General features: G+C 38.4%; 1 protein-coding gene across 1 annotated transcript in view; it reads right to left on the minus strand.

Annotated features, from left to right (window-relative positions):
* Positions 1 to 225: 225 nt before the first annotated feature.
* Positions 226 to 20057, minus strand: part of Sack1b (scaffolding CK1 anchoring protein B) — an 82294-nt gene continuing 62462 nt past the window's right edge. The window contains exons 3-5 of the mRNA XM_021173260.3: positions 12571 to 12735; positions 11649 to 11773; positions 226 to 2767 (exon numbers count right to left, since the gene is read on the minus strand). Of these exons, the coding sequence (XP_021028919.1) occupies positions 460 to 2767; positions 11649 to 11773; positions 12571 to 12735 (2598 nt within the window). The 3' untranslated portion in view covers positions 226 to 459. The remainder of the gene's footprint in view (positions 2768 to 11648; positions 11774 to 12570; positions 12736 to 20057) is intronic.

Consider the following 20057-nt stretch of genomic DNA (forward strand, 5'->3'; position numbering starts at 1 on the left):
TATCAACAAAAAGGTTTTGTTCTGTTTCCTTATGTCTCTGAAAATATGAAAAAAAATCATAAAGGTTTATAAAAAGCACCAGTGATAAGTATTATGAACTGTTTTTATATGAAGACTTTGGAATGAATGATAAAATCCAAATGTAGTCTGTCTTCTCCACTGAGATTTCTTCTAATCAAACACAAAATTTTTAATAGATAGGAAACAATGAATCCCATCTACAGCTATTTAAAAACAAAATTTTTAATGTATTTACTAGGATAGTCCTTTGTGGGGTAACCGAGTACAACTAATTTTAGCACAAAACAGTAATTTTTCTATATACTGTTATACATTTCCCCAGTTCTCATATAGAACACTCTTGGCATGATAAAAAAAAAATGTGCAGAGTGTTCTTTGGGCAAATATTTACAGCTACATTCATTGTATATTTCAATTGCCATTTGAAATAGAAGTATTTCACTTGTTTTTGTGTATGAAGTTTCCGAACTTTTGCATAAATCCCCGGAACTTGTTTTCATTGGGGGCATATGAATGATAAGCACCAGTCTTATAATTGAGCATCGGGCTGGACCTGCCATAACCCGTGCCCATGGTTGAGGATTTGACTTCTGGGCGGTTGACATGTGTATTTGTAACGCTGCTCGCTGGCTGAATAGAGCTCTCAATCTTACAAAATGGCTCGAATCGACTGTAAACTCGCTGGTTGGTGGAATGAGATCTCAGAAGCTCAGTGGGCTTTAGCACCGGAGAAGAGGTTGGCCGTCTGGCAGGGGTCATGAGTGAGCTGATCTCCTTGGAATCCCGGTATTGGATCTGCTCGGTATTAAATCTTGGGGTGGAGGCATCTCCCGCTCTCTCAGAAAGTCTCCTCTCAACGGGCCTTGGAGAAGGTGCTATTCTTCTACTTTCCTCAGCTTGGGAATTTATCCCTGGAGAGGCGCTAACCGCTATGTCCTCCTTGCTCTTGTGGATGCTGCCTTGAGAATTTGACGAGGAGGAACGCTTTCTTCTGGGAGATGAATCAACTTTGGGTTCGGATTTTTTGGGCTTTTGATTCTCTTCACCCTCAGAAACCAAAGTGTCAGAGCTACTACACATTCTATAAAACGCGGGCGCCTTGTTTTTAGCTAGGCTTTCTCTCTTTTCTGGGGTGAGACTAAGTAAGGACCTTAATTTCTGAGACCCCTTTTTCAAAAAACTCGGGGAGGCTTTGCCTTCCTTTTTAGAATTAGGTTCTTTGTTGGGTTCTTCCTTATTCACATCAAGCAAAGCAGCAATGGAAATAGATTTGGTGGCAGAGGCACTTGGAGGGTCTCTCTTGATAACCTCGTCCTCGTCATCTTCTTCTGTGCTGTGGGTCACGTTGTGCATGCTTTTAGAGCTCTTCAGCATAACCTCCTTGGGTTTTTCTGGTTGTCGAATCCGATTTCTGGTAAGGGTACTATAAACATAATTCTTGCTATTCCCATGCTCTAAATTGACCTTCGAGTGGTCAAAGGACGGGAAACTCCGCCTTTTGAGCAGATTGTCATTTTGCTGATTTTCTGTGTTCTCCCTCTGCTTATTGACACACAGGTTTGTATAGATACAGTTGTTTAATTCTGCTCGGCCATTTGTTCTTTGGTTTAAGGCTTCTGGTTGCTTTTCGGGAACCTGCAAGCTGTGCATTTTTGGTTCCTCTTGTTGTGTTGGGAGCTTGGAGCTTGGTTCAGGCAAAGGTTTTTCTGTCAAGGGCGGTGCATTTGTGGAGCTATCTGGGACCTCATTAGGTGTATCGCTTCCTTGAGAACCGATGATGGTGGAATTTGAAGAGCCAGTTGTACAGCTGTTGACTTCTTTTTGTTCTGGTAAAGTTGGTTTAAACACAAAGGAGGAGCGGAGCCTTGAGTGAGTATAGAGTGCATTGGCTTTCACGGCCTCAGGGTTTTCGTAGCCTTCAAATCTGTCACCCAGGGTGGAGCCATTTGAATCAGGTGGGGCTTCTGAATTGTCATTCAAGTACGATTCAATTCTCCAGCTTCGCAGGAAAGACTTCGTGGTATTCTCCAGAGTGGGCATCCGTTGTTGTATAAAGCGGATATGATTATCTGTCCCGTTAAATGACCTGCGTACATTTGAATTCCTCTCTGCAAGATTTGTGGTTTTTCTCTGGGCAAGCCGATCAGCAAAACTCTGAGCTGGTATGTTTTGCTGGCTTCCTTGTCCTCCCCTTAATGAGGATGCTACACTGAGACTGTCTGAAGGCCTTCGCCAGCGTCCAGGAGCATTATTGGTCCGATTCATAGCTCTGTTGAGCAGCAGGTACGGTGTTGTTTCCGGTTGTTCCCCAGCATAGCTATGCCTCTTCCAGTTTTCATTGAGCTGGCTGGGTTGGAAGTGACGGATTGTACTTGGACCATTGAAGTTTGGAACAAAATGAGGCTTGTAGCCATGGTTTCTCATGCTGTGTTTGTCCTGGTCATTTAGAGGATATATCCCTCTGCCTTTGAAGTAACTAGAATCTAGTTTATGAATTTGGTCTTGTCTGCCAAAAAGGTTTCTCTGGCTGGAAACGGAAGCTAATGAAGAAATGGATCGCTGGTAAATGCCATTCTCCCACAAGGCTTTGCCTGGCTTTACCCTCACTGATTCTTCCTGAGCAAAAGAACTTGGGACAGAGGACCTAGCATAGAGTGTTCGAAATTCTTCATCAAATAACTCTACGAGGTGGCCTGTGATTATCTGAACCATGCTGAGATGAGCTTTTTCAAATGACCACATGTAACTGAAAATGAAACAAAGAGGAGAAATTTAATTTTGGTCAGAGATTAATGACATCATAGACTTCAACTGAAAATGTCATTTCAAAATGACTGGGTGCTTGTTTTTCTTGGCTAGCATATTTAGAATGCTTAATAACTATATGCTTATAATAAACACATATGCATATCTTAAATAACAAAGCAACTTGACTTCCAGTTCTAAGTCTATTCAAAAATTTTTATACTATATTCCAAAAGCTAAAAGTGGTTGTATATTTTGTATCTACATCTGACAAGATATTATGGAGTTAAAAACAACATTATAATTCACCTATTCCGACCCAGCAGGGCTAAAGTGAATCATGAGAGACTTGGCTGGCCTCTGCAACCTGGAGCCATATGATGCTTGGTCTACTTCCCTCATGTCCAAATTGAAGACACAAGTAACATCACTAATGCGCTAACCATGACACAATGCACAGAAAGCCTGTGTTAATGCATGCAGTTTTAGTCTCCATTCCTTCAGACTCTTAGTTCCATGGGTTACTCAGTATAATTTGGGAGGCAGAGAGCTCTAAAGAGAGCAACTGTGGGCTGCTTCCTCAGTAAGCCATGGATGGACTTCACTGTATTCATTCTACACAGGACTGTAAGGATCCTCATAAAACATGGTATTTAAGATGCCAACCAAGATCTCTGAACATTTTACACAACTTCTGTGAAATTAAAGTTTGTAATAATTTCACAGCATTTTATACAACTTTCAAGCCCTTTCCTACACAGTGTTGATGTTAGAGAAATCTTGAAATTTCATATTGATATTTGAATTTAACTTTTGAACACATAAATTAAATAGAGAAAAATAAATTGTTAATATTTTATATTAAAGAATATGTATGACACCCTGGAGTTTACTGAAAACAAAATGAGACAAACACTCTCTATGCTGAATTAGTGTACTATGTGTATAGGAAAAACAAATACAAATATAAACATTTCTTAAATGTGCTGAGTAAAGCTTACTACAATATCCCAAGTGACATTATAATTTTGGAATTTGTCATTCTGATATGCTCAAGTTTTTATGTTACATCTCATGAAGTCATGGTGTGTGAAGACAATTTACTAGGTCCTTTTTATGTGAATATGTGGGCCAGCAGGAGGGTGTAAGAGAAATAAAATGGAAATGAACAGTTAAAGGAAATTTCTGGGCATGCTGACAGAAGTGAAGAAATAAAAAATAAATTAAAAAATTAATTTTTCAATCAAACTGACGCTATGAATGAGGCAATGTCAGAAACAGAAAGCAACAAATGTGTGTTCAATTCACAGGTATGCAGAACTGCCCAAGAGAGTGGGAGTCAAAACATAGGAGCAAGTAGTTTAATTGCTCCAGTTTATTCAGTCACTCAGACAGACAGACAGACAGACAGACACACACACACACACACACACACACACACACACACACACACACATACACATACCAGGACACACTAGAATATACTTAACTGGAATAAAGAAGTGGTGTGAGGGATTTGGGAAGTGTGTACATAAGTTTGAAAGCTAAGGAAAGTTTGAGGGATTAGGATTTGTCCCCAAATTCCGATAAATTGTAAGATAAAGAAATGTTTGGGGATCACATATTTAGTGGTTGTCTGTTAGTACACACTTGAAAGATCAGGCATGCCATACACACTTGAATTTACTATAAAGAGAAAAATGTTAGAATAAAGTATAGCCCATAAGAATATGAAACACAATAATCTCTGAGAGTTGAGTTTAGGAAACTGAGAATATAAGACAACTGGAAAAAGCAGTCTTTTAAATGCTGTCATAAAATTGCAGGTTACAGTGAGGTATTCAATTGAGTGTTTCAAAGGTGCATCTGAATGGACCTGTGAGACACTTGAGGGCTGTATGGAAGAACTCCTGTGCTTCTCTGTCACGATGGGTGAATTGTGTCATCTATGAGGGATGAGGTGCAGATCTGCAATGTCGTTACTGAGCTCCTTTCTCCATAGAATCAATGTCCAGTGTCTGCTTGCGACATTAACCAGCCTCACCAGGCTTCTACATCCAGTTTGTGAGTCTCCATCCCATCATCATTCTTCTCCAGACCTGTCTTTGTTTTGGTCTTATTTGAGACAGTGATTCAGGCAGAGTTTTAGGCAATCCATCCATACAAAGGTCTCTCTTCTTCTATCTTAGTTAAGTCACTGTTCCAAGTATCTTTTCAGTGGTCCATACAAAGCAAGGAAGTGCCTCTGAATAAATTCTGGTTCCCAGAAATAACAGAAATAAACAGGTTCTGCTGACACTGATTCTAAAAATTCTCACAATTCTGTGTCACCCAAGTCATTGTGTCATAAGCTATTTTCAATCTAAGCATCTTCATTTCCATATTGGTCAACTGACACAGCATACAAGTCAATAAAGACTGGCTCATGTCATATTCCAATATAGGACTTTCTAACTTTCCTAAAATAAAATTCAAATCCTTGCCTAACCTTAGAGAATGCTCTTATATGTTTTTATCCCAGGATGGCAATGCAATCTTCTTGCCTCAACTCTTGAACGCTAGGATTACTAGCAAGTGCCACCATTCCAAGATCTATTTTTGGTTCTTCCTGGATATCTTACCACTTGCCTAAGATATTCAATCATACATTTCTCCCCTTTTGTCCCCAGATCTTTGCAGTTGCTCTTTCCTGGTAATACTGTTCTCCTTCTGAGTCTTTGACTCACATCCATTTAGAGCTTTGCAACCATTGTATTCAAAGTACTTATCTGACCATTCATTTACCTTAGTCTCCAGAGTCTTCCAGTATCTCCTATTACTAACTGATGCTTCACAGTGTACTTTGATTTTGTTAATCATTTCCACTGTTCATTAAAGGAAATTTTATCTCAGGTACCCTGTACAGCTTGTTGAGATCTGTATCCCCAGGTATGGTGTTCTGAAGATATTTAAAGTATTTAATAAAAAAATCCAAACTACTGTTGAAGTGGGAACTGTATCAGATCGTATTTGTATAAGTTGAATGCCAATAATAATGAAGCTTAGAAGCCTAGTAGCTTAAGATACCATACTCAACTTCAGGCGGTAAGTCATGCTTGCAAACCTTAATACTGGGAGGAGAAGGAAGAGGTATTTACATGATTTCTATGCAGTTTAGATTACAAATTGAAATCATGACTCAAAATAAAACAGAACAAAAGAAAATATCTATAGGACATGAGAAAAGAAGGAAGAAGAGAATTTAGACACATCCCTACAGAAATGAAAGCCAGGGGAAAGGAATTACAACTTGCCCTGAAAACAGCAATGGCCAAGGTAACTTCTTGCTAAGAATTTCTTCTAACTTTCCAACCAAAACACATAAATCAAAGGAATGAATAAAAGTTCCAGACCCAAGCACCGTCTGTATTCACGACCCACTTTAGATCTAAGGACAGACACAAGCTGAAAAAAAAAAAAAAAAAAAAAAAAAAAAAGAGTATCTTGAAGATGATGCTGAAGATAAAAGCCATATGGTATCAGAGAAAACAGACTTTAAAGTCTGACAATTTATCAAAGACAAGACATCAGATGATGGTCCATGGGTCAATTTTAGTTTAGCAAGAAGATAATGTTTGTTGAAATCATAATAACTCTCATTCATAATTAATGAGTAAAAAAACCATCATTTGTAACAATTGTATTTATGTACTAGGTCTTTGAAGTATATTAAGCAAAATAGGATAGACTTTAAAGAGTGACTCAAATATAATAGCATCTATTTTCAATAATGGATTTATAAATAGGCAGTTGAAAAACACTATGAAACAACAGGAATAACTGAAATATTCAGAACACCTCTTCTCCGTGTCTATAAAATGCCTCTAGGACAGACCATCTTTAAACCAGAAATAAGTCTTAATAAGGAAAGAAACACTTGAATTATCAAAGTATCCTTTCTGATAATAGTGGAGGAAACCAATGGCATGAGGAAAATTAGAAAAACTTTCTATCTCCAGTTGAGCTATAAATAAGCAATTCAGAAAAAGACAGATAAAGACAAACAAAAGAAAATGGAATTTAGGAAAACATGGACTGTTTTCCTAGCTTAGGTCCTGTTAGCCTAGATTGCGGGTAACACATTGCCAGTCAGTAACTGGACATTTGGAAAAGTCATTCGTGTGCTGAATAGTCTGTGCAATCCACTGTAAAACAAGAGCAATACACAGAAGGGAAGGCAGAGGATGGGGAAAGCAAGTAGGCAAACAAAACATAACAAACGAACAAACAAAACCAAGCAGAGCCACTGGAATGCCCAGAGGTGTCAGAGACAGGCTGAGTGACTGCCAGAGTGAGCCTGTGACTCAAAGGCTACTTCCTGGCAAATGAGATATGCTGTTTACATCCGAAAATGAAACAAATCCTACAATGCACACCAATGCACACACACACACACATGCATACACACACACATATGCATACACACACACACACACACACACACACACAGCATAAAGGGTGAAAGGCACCAGAGGAAAGAAAGGTATTCAAATTCATCCTTTGGCTTGTGCCTTGCTAACACATGAGCACTCACGTGAAACAAAGATAAAATGCCTATTCATTTTTGGAAGGTAAGTGAAACACTTCAACCGTGCTCAGTTCTAACCCAGTTTCAATAATGTAAACCTGGATTTCTCATGGAGAAGAAATTTGTGCTCATACCCTCGTGGAAGAATGGGGACAAGACCGGAAAGTGAACACCAGTGGGTGGAAATAGACCTCCGTCATCATAATGAAACTGTAAGAGCTAATAAGGGAAATCCATGAATCGGAAAAAGCAGTCTAATGAGATTATTTAAGAGCTGGAAATCAGTATCATGAGAGCTGGCCAGGAGAACCGAGAACTGCATCTGGAGGCCAGGACCAAGGGCAACTAACTTAAGGCAGTAAACAACAAGTCCACTTTGGACTTTTATGTCTTTAATCTTATTTACATTAAAAGACCATACACAGGTATTTCCTTGGGTTGGAAACGCTTTCTCTTCCCCAACAGGACACCATACAGCAGTCATAAACTGTCGAGTATAAGTATTAATTCACATACCAAGGGTGAGTTAAGAAGATGGTTTCCTGGCAATGGGCTAAAAAATAAAGCCCATGGGATTCAAGTAGTGAAAGAATATCGGTTGTAGCATGAATTTCAAATGTGACCATCTTAATGCCTGATTAAAAATAGCACCTTAGAGACAACAACTTTTGTGAAAATCTTGTAAATTTTTCACAGGTCATAATATAAAAAATAAAAGTGTACAATAATTCATTTTCAGTGGGGCTTAGAGACTCACATCTGTAATCCCTTCACTGAGCAAGCAAAGACAGCAGACCTCAAGTGGAGGCCCTGAATATAACAAACAAAAAAGATTCCTTCTGAATTTAATATATGTAAAATACCTTACAAATATCTTCAAAATACTGCTTACAATTTCAGGTGAGGATACCAAATTCAAAATATTATTTATATTCATTAACTAAAACATGTTTGTTTTATTTCATTAGGACACATCAAATGCCTATGATTTCCTGATAAGCCATCACTCTGTAAACTGTTGCACACATGTGGCTATTGTGATTGCAGAATTCAGACATCTCTACAATTGATGAGACTTTAGAACCCAATGGCTTCCAGGGGAGGGTGCAGGTACCAATTAAAGAAAATATTTTGAGCTTGGTGTGGTGGTACACACTTGCATCTCAACATTGACCAGACAAGACCTAGGAGAGTGGGAATGGCAACCTAGACTATATAACCCATCACAGGCAACCTGAACAAGAAAGTGGTACTTTGTCTAAAAAAAGTATATAAAAAGAACTAAAGAAAGAAGAGAGGAAAGGTAGACATAGAAGTAGTCAAGGAAAGAAAACAAATACAAGGGTGCCCACAAGGAAAATGGAAAATGATATACTGTAGTGTGAAGAACTCAAGCTATTTTTTACTGGAAGGGAATAGGTTTTGACCACAGTGGTTTATAACTATCATATAATAGCTTTTTAGGATTGCTTTTTTTTTTTTTAACAATAGGAAATTCAGCCAACGAGGAGAAGAGAGATGGCTTAGCACATGTACTGCTCATCTAGGGGACCTGAGTTTGGTTCAGCATGAGGTGAGCAAGATCAACAATAACAGACATGATAAAGTGGATGTGGGCAAAGCCCATGAGGCTTAAACCTACACAAAGCACGACAGGCAACTAAGGAATGTCGAGAGCAGGGCAATAACTTACCCAAGGGAACAGCACACCCAACCTTAGCTCTGAAAACATAATACAAGTAACAGTCCATAGACTGAGCTGTGTTTATGTATTTAGGAATATATATACACACACACACACACACACACATATATATATATATATATATACATATATATATATACACACACACACACATACACGTGTGTGTGTGTGTATGTAAAGACAACTATTTTTTAAGATGAAGCCATGAATTTGAAGGGGGCAAGGAATGGTGTATGAGAGGGTTTGGAGGGAAGAAGGGAAAGGGGAAATGAAGTTATTTTAGTATAATCTGAAAAAAATAAAAGAAATAAAGAAGTAATTTAAGGAGATGAGCAGGAATGGCAAGGAATAATTAAAGGGATGGTAAGGAAGCAGACAGGAAGTGCTCAATGCACAATCCATACTTGAATGTACTATGTAACAGTTCTTTGTACAATAAATGATACAAGGAAAATAAAAAATAAAAATGACATCTTCCAACACACACACACACACACACACACATAGTATATTTTAAATGGTCTTGAAATAACACAGAGAATGGAATTAGTAGAAAAAGTTTTAGATGAACCATAATATTCTCTCCTCCTAAAAATTCCATATTGTCCTCCACTCCTCCACATGGCCTGAGGTTAGAGAGGCTCTGTAGATTTGGTTTAGTTTGGCTTTGGTTATTCTTTTATTTTCTTAAGTAAAGTACTCTTTAAAAAATCCATAGCCACCATAGTACCTCACCTCCAATCATGACAACATTTAACTCTCAATCCATAGTGGCAGGAATAGATGAGCTAAATTCTGTAGTGAGTATAACATGTTCAACATCACGCCACAGTGTAGTTGTGATGAGCTTAGACAAGGAACAGGATGTATATATTAAGTAAAGTCAATCTTAATTAAAATTCAATTAAAACCCCTCCAAAACTAAGTGTGTCTGAACAAATATATACATATATAATGAGACCTTAAAATGACTCATTAAGTTCAAGTACTAGTTGTAATTTCTGCTCTTAACAAGTTTTCCTTTGGATCTCTAAAGAGCTACAAAGGAGGGAGGGAAGGAGGGTGTGAGGAAGGGAGGGAGGAAAGGAAGGAGGGAGGGAAGGAAGGAGCGGGGAGGCTCCCTGATCCTACAGCAAACTTAAGCAGAAAATGACAAAGAAAGGCGTAAAATAAGAGCCAATATTATTGTTTGGGGTATGTAATTATACAGAAATTCCATGTAGTTTGTTCCATGATCATCCTCATTTTATATAAACAAAGGAAAGTGCAAGATGAGCCACTTCAAGCTGTTATTTCCTTGCAGGTAGTTACACTTATCAAAAGGCAAAGGCTCTGCCATACTGTCCTGTTCACCTTCACAGCTCTCTGGCGTCATTCCCATGTCTTCTGCAGTAGGCCTACAGTACCTTAGTGACTTTGGCTTGACAACTATAAGAGTTTTTGATATGCCTGTTTATATAGATTTACTATGTATTACACTCAGGAATAATGCATTTCTGGATATTATTGAACAGTCACCTAGCAATGTTTACACTCCACATCAGCCTGACCAGGTCAGGTTGTTGTTCTGGTTTTCTCAGGTGTATACGTTAAGTCAATGTATACATTGAACAATCCTCAGGAAGTTCTTCTGGTGACCTCTCAAAGTGCAATTTTTTTTTAACACATTGGTTTGTTTCTATAGGTGTCTAATATTTGTTTGTTTGTTTGTTTTTTTACATTTTATTCATTTAGTTTTATTGTGTGGATTTGTGTATATGTGTGTGCCACCGTGGGTGTAGATATCAGAGGCTATCTTGTGAGCATCGAATCTCAGCTTCTACCACAGGGGTATTAGGAGTCAAACGCAAAGCTTCAGATTGGCATTAAGTGCCTGCACAGGCTAAGTTATCACCTGAGCCCTTCTTTTCATATTTGAGACAGGATCTTGCTATAATCCTAATTGAACTTGTACTCACTAGGTAAACAGGGCTGGTACTGAACTCGTGGCAATCCTCCTGCATGCTGCATACATTACCAATACTGGCTTAAATGAGGCATACATTACCAATACTGGCTTAAATGACTATTTCTAAATTAATATTACTCATTACCTTTGTAGGAGTTAATCCACTTTTGCCATTATAGAGTTACAAATCACCTTCCAACTCCCTTAGTGTTTTGATAAAGGACCTGAAGCCAAGCTTCAGGATTGTCCATAGACACACAAGCAGCCTGAGTACCACAGAGATGTTTGCAAGGTTCAAGTCTCCAAATCTTCACATTATAGATTCTGAATCATTTTTCAATTTTTAGAAGGATTTAAAAGATGAATAATCATGTGTATGTATCTGTGTATGAGTTTATAAATATGAGTGCAGTTCTAGATGAGGCCAGAAGAGAGCTGATCCTCCCAGGGCTGGAGTTAATGGTTGGGAGCCTCACCAGGTGAGTGCTTCAAACCAATCTCAGGTCCTCCATAAAAGTAACAAGTTCTCTGAACTGCTGAGCATCCTCCAACTTCTTTTTTTACTTACTTTTAAGATACAACTAAGTTGATACTGCTAATATCTCAAAATAATAACTTATTTCAGTGGGTGGAAATGCTTAAAATGAACACAATATTCTTACCTGTAAGACCCATACATCACTTTCTGGCAGTCCACTAGCAAAAATTTCTGTTCCATTTTTCCGTGGAATTTTGCTCCTGTTTTTGAAAGATAATCTTGGCCTTTTACTGTCCGTATGCGAATGTTCTGCAAGTATATGGCAACATAAAATTACATCTAAGAGTGGAACATTTTACAAAGTAAATAAATAATGACGTAAACCACCCAAAACCACTTATTTGAAACAAACTTTGAAAACATACAAATAACTCACGAAAGAAAACTGCAAATATTTCCCTAAAATCAAATACTAAAGAAAAAGAGCTGGGCAGTGGTGGTACACGCCTTTAATCCCAGCACTTAGGAGGCAGAGGCAGGTGGATTTCTGAGTTTGAGGCCAGCCTGGTCTACAGAGTGAGTTCCAGGACAGCCAGGGATACACAGAGAAACCTTGTCTTGAAAAAAAAAAAAAAAAAGAAAAAAGAAAAGAAAAAAAGAAAAAGAACCATTTCAATGGACATGTTTTCTGCTTACACAGAATGGTTTCCTAAAAGATTTCACTGTGAGAAACACTTGCAGATTATAACAGCTCATGATCCTCCCACAAGTCAAATGTAACTGAAAACACTAAGTTAACAATGCTTGGACAGAGCCACACGTACCAAATTGTGGAGTCACTTGCCTGCCAGGGGTTTCAAAGTTGTGTGCATGAAATGGAATCACCAACTCTTCCCGGAGGCAGAGCTAGTGCAGAAGAGAGCAAAGGCGCCCTCTATCCAGAAGCAGATCCCAGAACAAACAGGCCTTCCACTCCTCCAACCACTGCTCCCTCTCCATTATTTTGTCTTCTATTTTTGACTAATTTGTCTTAACCTGACTCAAATTTGACAAGAATGAAAATGGTAAGCAAAAGTACGTGAGGGGGGAAAAGAGTTAATTCTTACCCTGAGACGTTGAATTTGACAACCCTGTTTTTCAGTCATTGTTAGAAAATGATTAAAATTGGACTCATCAAGTAGAATGTACACAGATATTCCTCGTGTTGATGCCTCTACTATTTCTTTGAAAATATCCACATCAGTAAACACATCCATCACTATAGCAACCACCTGTTAGAGACAAAAGAATGGGACAGTTTTAGAAAAATCAATAAAGATCAAGAAACTACTTAGCTTTGGTAGAAATCAAAGAAAATGGAAAGCAATTAAATCTGTTACATAGAAATGCATAAATACCTGTATCAGTTTAAAAATACATGACAATAAATAAAAATAAAATGTGTGTATTTCTATAACTTAGGCAACCTGCAGTTATGGTTAATGGGAATCTTTATCTCAGACAAATCTTCAGTTAAAGGCAAGGCTTAATATGGTCTCCAGCACTGGTTATAAACCAAAGATAGCAAGGGAGTTTTAAAATTTTCCTTAGAAGTCATCCAGTGAAAGGTGGGATTGTAGAAATTGTAAGAATGAAGGTAATGATATTCTGGGTCACACAGGATGATTAATTTGTGAAAGAAAGACACTGTGGGACAAATTTATGCTTTCTCAGTGACGGTGTTTAAAGGCTGGAACAGAAGGCTGAGAAAGATGGAGGACAGAAATGAAGGAGATAATGGGTGGGAAAAATAGCAATATGTGTATGCACCTAAAATTAGCATTACAGACAGAATTTAGGAAAATAACCCAAAGTAGCAAAGTCAACAACAAGAAAGCAAACAGTCAAAGGTCAACGTGATGGAGAGAAGAATGCTGTAAAGAACAGCCACTAAATCGAAGGCATATGGGCTGACTATTGTAGCGAGGCTGAGGCCCAGAAGTCCTGAGAGAAAAATCAAGTGTGAAGACAAGGAAAATCTCTTGGTTGACTTAGCACTTACAGTGCCAAACATACTGACAATTTACAGTGTGATGGGCAGTAAGACAACTGTTCCCACCCTTGTAAATCTCACATTAACGTGCAGAAAGACATTGTTTGAGGGACATGGAGCAGCCAGTGTAAGGGATCCCTGTTCCCTGACAGAGGAGTTGTATGACAGGCTCAGTACAGGGATTCCAGAGATAGTGTTAGCATTAAACAAAGTGAAGCTGTGCTTGTGGACATCTTGAGGAAGAGTTAGTCATAGAAGAATGAAATCATTTTTATGTACCCCTATTTAGGCAAAACACTGAACCATCCTTAAATTATATGAGATGGTGACATTCCCCTGATGGCCTGTAAAACATATTGTAATCAGGCTGTGGGGGGAGTAGACTCTCACTGAAGCATCTCCCATTGCTGTCCTATATATATGGATTGCTATGAGGGGCCAGAATAGTACAAAAGCAAGAGAAGACCATTTCACCTGTCTTGAGAACATGCCTCATGATCTCAAGTGTGTTATGGCTTCAAATCGCATCTACATGTGTAAATTTATTTACTGTATTTTAATGAGTGATTTGATGACTATGGGTAATAAAGTTTTAAAAAGTTCATGTTTTATAAAACACATTCTAAATTATGTCCCTGACATAGTCTGGCAGCACATTTTTTTAGCTAGGAAGAAATTTTAAATAAAGAAACACTACTGTCCAAAATGATATCTTTAATCAGTATACATGAATCCATTTTAATTTACCAGAGTCTCTCATGTAACAAGTTATTTTAGACTTTGAAAATGATCAAAAGCCCATACCATTGGGTTTTATTTGCAAGAGTAATTAAAGTCACTCAGCCAGCGAATGATTCAATCACAGCCAAGATAGAACAAATACCAGTCTTTCTTGTGTGACAGATAAACAGACTAAGTCAAGATATAGTACACTAGATAATACATCTTTGACATGCTTATCTGGGACCAACCAAGTCTGGCAGGTTTCTAAGCATTGCTTTCTCTACCCTCAGTGTTTGGAAGCTATAAGAGATCTACAAAGCTTCAACCATGCTGTGGAGGGCAGGATAAAATAAGTTGTTCTGTAAAGGATTAGTCTTGGCACAGAACAGTGATCAGAAATGACGTATGTCAACTTGACCTGAAAGTACTGTGTACCCACTTATTCTCTGAGCTGTAGAAAATGACCACAATGACTACATTTAACAATAACAAAAAAAGTATAGAATGTCAAATTTAGATTTGATACGAAATATAAAATCTAAAACGAGACTATCTGGTCAATTTAGTCTACTAGGAAAAAGTGTCTGATAGTAACAGACATATGGAAAATATCTATTCTACAGATTCATGTGATGAAGGATTGTAAAGCCCACTTTATGAATGACAACAATATTCATCTTTATGAGTGTAGGAAGAAGTGAGCATTATGTCTTAGATCCTGTTCTATTGCTGTGAAAAGACACCATGACCAAGGGAACTCTTATGAAAAAAGCATTTAATTTGGGGTATACTTAAATTTTTTGAAGGTTATTTCCTGATTATCATGGTAGGAATCAGACAGGCATGGCACTGAAGCAGTAGCTGAGTGTTTTACATCCTGATCCACTGACAGCAGATACACAGGAAGCCAAACCAGACCTTCATTGGCCTTTCAAGGCTCCAACCCACACCCAGTAACACACCTCCTCAAACAAGGCCACACCTTCCAATCCTTCCCAAATTAGTTTCCTTAACTGGAGAAGAAACATTCATACATGTCAGCCTCTGGGGGCCATTTTTATTCAAACCACCACACATGCAGTGTGTAAACTGGTAAAATAAAATTTGAAAAACTGGAAACTTGGAAGTACATTGGAAAGAAAAGTGTTTTCTATGGCACTGAAGAGAAATGCTTAAATTTCTTCAGAAAAAAATGCTTCTCCCTCCAGGATTTTCTGTTGAGTCTTATCTTGTTTCCCCTGCGGAACCTGCTAGCAGCTGCTTGCATAGGACCTAGTTACTTAGTAACACCCAGCTGCACCTGGTTAAAGCTGTCTCTGGTTAATGTTCTTGCATTCATTGAGTTGCCACCACTGTCAAAATGCTTCATTTAAAGGAATTCTGACTTCCCTAAAGAGAGACAGGAAGATATTTTTTTTTTCCTGACATACGAAAAAAATAAAGATAAAAAGATTAATGTGATTTTTTTGAAAAAAGTATTTAGAATAAAATCAAACACAACTGGAAACTTTAAAGAACTGAGTAATAGAAATCAAGAGAAAGGATCACTTAAGGGCTATATATTTCTAAGTCTGTAAAAAGCTGTCAAAAATAATGAGCTAATGGGTTTCAAAAAGCAAAATGAAGCTGATATCGTGAACAAATGTCTCTGGCCCTTATTCCTGCACAGCTTAAGTAAGAACTAATAGATTGTAACTATATATCAACTACTTAGATTTGCCATAAATTAGGTGATCTTGGAGAAGTCACTAAAATTACTCTAATAATAATGGGAAGATCTTGCATGCCTAGATTCTAAAATTCCACGTTGTAGCAACTCTTTTCTACTCTTGATAATGATGACCAAAATAATGCAAACAGGGCTTCTGTCATGAAATATGATAGAATGTGAGCTTCAGTCTCACAGACTGAGCATAAAAATTAAATTATCCTAAAGATTTCAAGAGCTTACTACTCAATCTTGATTTCTATATCACAAACCAAGCTTCATGTCGGTAGTCCAAATGATCTACAGTATGCAAAGAAACATATTTCTCTTTAGTTGCTTAACAAGATACCCTGTACATTGTTTATAAAAGTCTGAAGTGTCACTAATTAGCAAAAGTGAAAAAAAAATCTCGATGTAGAATCTATAATAGAAGTCAACAGAATTGAAAGGGAAGCACATGGCATAGTAATAGTGATGGCTTACAAACTGGCACATCTGTGTGGCAACTCAGGGGAAAAACTAAGCATTTCTCACATTCTTTGCATAATATCAGATTCAAGGTGCTTCAGATGTTCTAATTTCTCCATTCTTCTCCCAAATGGGTGTTTTCTGAAACCTGGACTGGAAACTGTGCTTCACATGTGCTATCAAATCAACTGTGTCAGGGGCCTTAGAGAAGGCAGGGAATGAGGAGGGAAGAGAAAAAACTGACCTGAAGACCCTCCAACCATTTTATACTGGGATAATCCAGCAGTGTGATGACACAGTCTGCCTTACAAAACCTCCCAGGGAACTCTGCAGACAAGGAGAGGAGGGAGCTCCAAAGCAGACTCTGCCCTACCGAAAAATCAATCAATTAAAATGCCTCCGACTGTGTGCAAGGCAGTTCCAGGAGCGTCAAAGGGATGTGCTATAAATAGAGCTCTCTTGCCAGTCACAAAATCCAAGTACAATTGGATAGAAACTTTAAGCAGAAGACCACAAATATGTAATACTTCCAGAAAAAAGCATGCCAGAATTAAGTCAGTAACATAGAATGAGCAAGAGATTTTGGACAACACCCCAAACTTCAAATCAATTTTAAATAGTTAAGTTTTTAAGGTACTGAGTATGGCTTGGTCCTCCTGTTTCAATGTGTTCAAAATGAAGCTCTCTAAATATAGACAGAGGGCATTGTATCACTAAGACAAAAAAACAAAAATTAAAACAAAAGACCCATAAAACGTTTGTATAACAAGAGCAATCAAATGGAAAACTAATATAAAATACGGGAGAATATATTTTTCAATTACATATCTGAAAAGGGATTGACATCCAGAACAGGTAAGGGACTCCGACATTTAATAACAGAAAGACAAATAGCCTGATCTTGCCTAGGCCCGGCCTTTACTTGGAGAGGGGTTCTGAGGAAGGGGTGTCTGGGAGTAGGTATACAAACTGGGTTGAAGCTGGAGGCCTATGCTCTGCCGGAGACAGCTTTCCAGCCTGCTTTTCTCTCTGCTCTGCTTTCTTCTTCTCTGATCTGCTCTTTCTGGAGATCTCTAGACAGCTTGCGCGCTCTCTCTCTCTCTCTCTCTCCCCCTACTCTGCTAGAGACTGTTCTCCAAGCAGTTCTCTCTTGCTATTCTAAAAAATTCTCTGGATAGCTCATCTCCTGGAGATCATGAGCCCAGTCTTTTATTTACATATCAATGCAGTCATTTCTCTAGGTTTCCTTTTGATTATCCAAAGGATCATCATGCCATGACCCCAGCCCCTTAATTCTTAGAGGACAGCAAGCCAGTGTTTTCTTTGAACATTGCCAAGAAATTCAGAGATATGTCGGATTCTGTTAAGCACAGATATTAAGCTAGCTGGGTGAGATCCCATTCTGAAAATTACCATTTCTACCATACCTGGGGCTAACTTTGCTCTGTCCCAGAGAGACACTGAACTCAAGAATTTGTCTGCCTTTGTAAGCATAAGTGAAAAAAAAAAATCTTAGCTGGTGTGAACACCTGAGATCACCACCCCTTAAATCTCTTTATCTCCTTCCTTAGTATCTTTCTGAGAAGTTGACACATAGTATAGCTGCATTTGTTCCTTTAGATTCTAGAAGCAGCTCATAAATCAGATTATATCCTTATATTTTGTGTAGTTGAAAAATTATACATTTTTCAACCCGGGTTTTTAGAATTCTTTTCCATAGTCTTAAAGGCTGTCCTGAAGGTCCCAGCGTTTTCCATTTTGTTAAGACATAACCACACATTCATCTCCTGGCCTTGTGCTGTTTCTAATTATCATGGAGTCAGGAACATTAACAGGGAGGACATTCCTTTTAGGTAGAATGCAAAATATGTACATTATTATACAAACAAGCCTTATGGCCACAGCAGCCATTAACACTCATGGAGGCCCACATCTGCTGGCCCTGTCACAGGGGCAGGAACCATGTCATTCTGTCCCCACCAAGGCCATGCCTGACCTGGAAGTATCTAAAAGTAGGCAGCAGAATAGAATACCATTTACATAAAATTAATACAAATATTTAACAGGTACAAAATAGTTACTAGGCATAAATAAAATAGCAAACGCTAATAGGTATAAAAATTACTCAACATGTGTTGAAGTGATGGCTCAGCAGCTAAAAGCACTGGCTGCTCCTCCAAAGGTCCTGAGTTCAATTCCCAGCAACAACGTGGTGGATCACAACTGTCTATAATGGGATCTGATGCCCCATCTGCCTGATGCTATCCTTTGTCATGTAGGCATGACAAATGTCATGCAAATAGGGTACTCATATACATAAATGAATCTTTTAAAAACCTGTTCAACATTATTATTGCCCAAGAAGTATATATTAAAACCACAATGAGATATTTCTTCTCACCAGTCGAAATTGCTACTACTAAAATATTAACCATAACAAGTTCTAGTAAGAGTATGGAGTAAAGGAAGCCCTTGCTCACTGCATACTCTTGGTGAGAAGGTAAGTCATTATAGTTATTCTGAAAAACTGTGTAGAGTTTCTTATTAAATTAAAAATGGCTGAATTATAAAACTACCAAGGATTCTCTGGTGAATGGGGATCCTTGGTAGAATATATGGAAACAAAAGATGCTGTGAGTCCTTACCCAAGTTGGGGAAGCCACAACAAGTGGTAAAAGCTGAGGAAGAAGGGGGCAAACCAGATCTAAGCAAGGATAATGCACCTAGGTACATAGGACCCATAATATTAGGCAAGGGTTTTGGAAATGAGGAGTAGAGTGGAGTTGACTTAGGGCATGGTATCCAGGTGTGGAGAGCCACACCAGAGAGTGACAAAATCCGAATCAAAATCACGGATCAGCAGAGGTGTGCTGAACCCTGGAAAGTGACTCAGTTACTGCAGATATTTGCTGACCCAGGGGGAGATTAATGATGGTTGCCAAAGACTTAAATACCAGTGCCACAGAGGAAATCAACATTTCAGCCCTACCATGGCTTGGATTTCTCCTAAACTTTGCAAACTCCAATACAAATAAATAAATAAATAAAATGAGTAACTTGAATTAACTTAAGTGAGAAAGAAAGGGAAGGAAGAAGGAAGGCGAGAGGAAAAAGACTTAGCTAACACTACCTCCAAACTCAAAAGTTCTGGTGAAGACACAAAGAAAACACAATAAAGAAGACAACTACCATCTAAAACTGCACCAATCACATAGTAATGGAATCAAATGACAGTGACTTAAAAGAATGCTCAAAGGCAACAGGCGAACAATAACAAACATTCAATCAACACAAAGACAGTATAAAGTTCTACAAGAGAACACATACAAAAGGCTAAAATAAGGAAGTCAATTCTGTTAGCCTGGGATCCATGCTACTGCTCGATACAGCCCGGCCCACACTGTAAACCCCCCTCCCAAACCCAGATGGAACCAAAACCAAATTCCCATGGTGCCAGCTCCCTTGAGACCAACCACCATGCACTGGAAAAAGGACTTTATATGGAAAAAAGCCAGCTCTTGCCTGACATGTCACCTTGCTCCTTGTCCAGGACTGTAAGAACTGGCTCTCTTGTGTCCCCTGTGGGACTTCTCTGGACTGTGCCCTGGGACCAGTGAACTTCAATAAACCTGAGTGAGCATGTTTGCTGCCAATTCAGTCAG

The sequence above is a fragment of the Mus caroli genome, unplaced genomic scaffold, assembly GCF_978045245.1.
Source record: "Mus caroli unplaced genomic scaffold, Mus_caroli_1 scaffold_11, whole genome shotgun sequence".
Lineage (NCBI taxonomy): Eukaryota > Metazoa > Chordata > Mammalia > Rodentia > Muridae > Mus > Mus caroli.